Raw genomic sequence first — 2,684 nt, 5'->3', positions numbered from 1 at the left:
GATTGTGTATGTGTTATTTCGTGCGTGTGTGTATATGTAAGCAAATGACGCAAATGAATTCTGGAGCAGACCAAAAATTAATTTTCATTGCTGGAAATAAAAGCGACTATGGGATTAAGACTGACTATTTTGAAAAACAAAATAAAGAATGTTATGCTTACTTTAATGTCCACCTCTTCACGTGCATACGAAGAAGAAGACAAAAATTTAAAAAATCGAACATACATGTTTTTATCTATTTCTCTAATAAAATTTTTGATGCCCATGCTTTTCTAGATTTTTGAGTACGATCTGACAAATGTATGAATAATCCACTCGGTGCTGCGTCACTTATTCTAAGCAATGCACGAAACACCAATACTAATATAAGCAACCCAGTTTTTTTTTCATAAACTACCGAAAATAAAACACTTTTATATGGTTTTTGTATACGGAGAAAAACAAAAACACTCAGACCATAAAAAAGTGAAAATACATGATTATTTTTGTGTGATATGTTATTTCGTGCGGTGTATACCTAAGCAAATGACGGAAAAAGCATATGTTAATGCACTTCATTTATTTCCAGGATGTCGTAAAATGGAGTCACATAATGTGCTTATGTAAAAAAATCTAAATTTACATGGAATATTCAAATTCATCAAAATTCGAAATTACAAACAGAATTATTTTTTGATCCACTTACGTGGGATGACAGATAGCAGCTAATACCATAATCAAATGCAAAAATATGAGAAAATACCCGAATTTACGTCAATGTTTGCAATCAATCTTTGCGGCGTTAAAACGACCAGTGGTTTTATGTGGTTCAAGTTCAGTTTAATCTTCCGTAAAATATGATTTTTTTGGAGAGAATAAAATGTTTTCTTTTAACATATATTCCAGATTTTTTAAACAGGACAATTTGACCTACAAATTCAAACAGTCCATAATTTTTCACCTCTATCAAAATTTACTAAATTGTTAACATTTGTGAGACTATCATATCACACAGTTCATATTCATAGTTCAGATATATTGTTTAAAAGCAAATCTGTATATGGCTCACTCAAAAAAATTATTTTCATTGGACGAAATAAAAGAAATGTTATATTTATTTAATGTTCACCACTTCACGTACATACGTAGAAATGCGAACTGCCCCGATTATCAATTGTTAAACAAGAACAGGAAACTTAAGTAATTGCACATATATATTTTTATCCATTCCTTAAATAAAATATTTGATTGTAAAGCTTTTCTATGTTTTTGAACACGGTCTGCCATCTAAATGTATGGCCCGTTATTACATCTTATCTTTTAAGGAAACTTTAGTTATACCGTACTTTAAATAAAGTTAGGTAAAAAGTAGAATTTAACCGGTTTTCATTATTACAACTTCCCTTTAAAGTAAATGTCAGTTTTTCAGACATGTGGCAACAAAATGGTTACTTTTTGCAGATGTAACTGGTATTAAATGTTTTTTTATCATAGTGGCATCTTCATTTTACTTAAAGAAAACAAAACAAATTTGTGATTTATTTTGTGAAAGAAAAAAATTATTTATTCTTGCAAAAACAATCTTAAGCCACAATGGAAACCTGTAAAAGAAAACGTGCAAAAAATTGTACAAAAGAGGAAGAGCTCCTGCTTGTAAATGTAGTAGAGGAACAAAGAAATGTTATCGAAAACAAAAAATCAGATTCCGTTGTTTGGAAGCAAAAAGAAGAAGCCTGGAAGAAAATTGAGGACGACTTTGCAGCCAATATTGGAACACGTCGACTTGGAGGACACTACGTGATAAATATGACGTTATGAAACGTCTGTCAAAAAGTGAAATTGCAGAACAGAAGTTACAGACTTATCGTACGGGTGGTGGATTGGTGACCGGTAAAGTGTCTACTGTTTCGGAGAAAATTGCGTCCACGCTGGGAGATTCGGCAACAGGCTTTGAAAATACTTATGAGAGCGATTTTAGTAAGGTCATAAGAGAAAATGAAGGGTTAAACAAATGTACGCAAATTGTATATTTTCGTTGTAGTTATTGAACCTGATGTCACTGATTACTGTGAGCTAGATACCGACAATGAATTTATTGAGGAAAGCAATAAGGAAAATGTAAGTTCCACAGTGGGTCCCAAACCAACATTTTAACTTTAGGGAGACTTGTTTTATTTAACTTAACATTTGTATATATATTTAGAACAACAACATGAATATTACCATAGAAAGAAACGACTGGTCGACCTACTTTGGACCCCAGTCTTTAAAAAAGCCTAAATCAAATGTGCTTGTTACCGGTGGCAAAAGGAAACGTAATTTAGAAGAAGAAAAGATTGAACTTGTTCTTTTACAGCAGAGCTTTTACAAGAATGAAAACCTTCGTGCTCAGGAGAAGCATGAACAAGAAAACATACGTGCTCAAGAGAAACATGAACAAGAGATGTCTTCCTTGAAGCTAAAAATGAAATTTTGCAGCTAGAATTCGAGGGAACGAAATTAAAATATTAAGCGTAATTCATATTTTGCTTTATTGATCTTCTTTTTTTAATTCATTGTATTTTTTGTTACATAGTTTAGAATTATAAATAATTAACATTGTGCCTTCTTTAAAAGACTGAATATAAACATTGAAAAAAACTGAAGTACAAATACAGTTGGTCGAAAAAAATTTTAAACCGGAGTTTTAGTTAATCCGCATTCGT

At 31.5% G+C, this 2,684-nt stretch overlaps 1 protein-coding gene across 1 annotated transcript; it reads left to right on the top strand.

Moving 5' to 3' along the window:
* The first annotated feature begins 1,572 nt into the window (after positions 1–1,572).
* Positions 1,573–2,461, top strand: LOC141388123 (uncharacterized). Its single transcript, XM_073958166.1, has 4 exons — positions 1,573–1,756; positions 1,825–1,956; positions 2,021–2,097; positions 2,183–2,461. Exons 1-4 carry the CDS (start codon positions 1,573–1,575, stop codon positions 2,459–2,461), a joined length of 672 nt encoding a protein of 223 aa, XP_073814267.1.
* Positions 2,462–2,684: the final 223 nt, after the last annotated feature.

Source organism: Musca autumnalis, unplaced genomic scaffold (genome assembly GCF_047663935.1).
Source record: "Musca autumnalis isolate F117 unplaced genomic scaffold, ASM4766393v1 scaffold_6, whole genome shotgun sequence".
Taxonomy (NCBI): domain Eukaryota; kingdom Metazoa; phylum Arthropoda; class Insecta; order Diptera; family Muscidae; genus Musca; species Musca autumnalis.
This window is presented reverse-complemented; position numbering and strand designations above follow the sequence as displayed.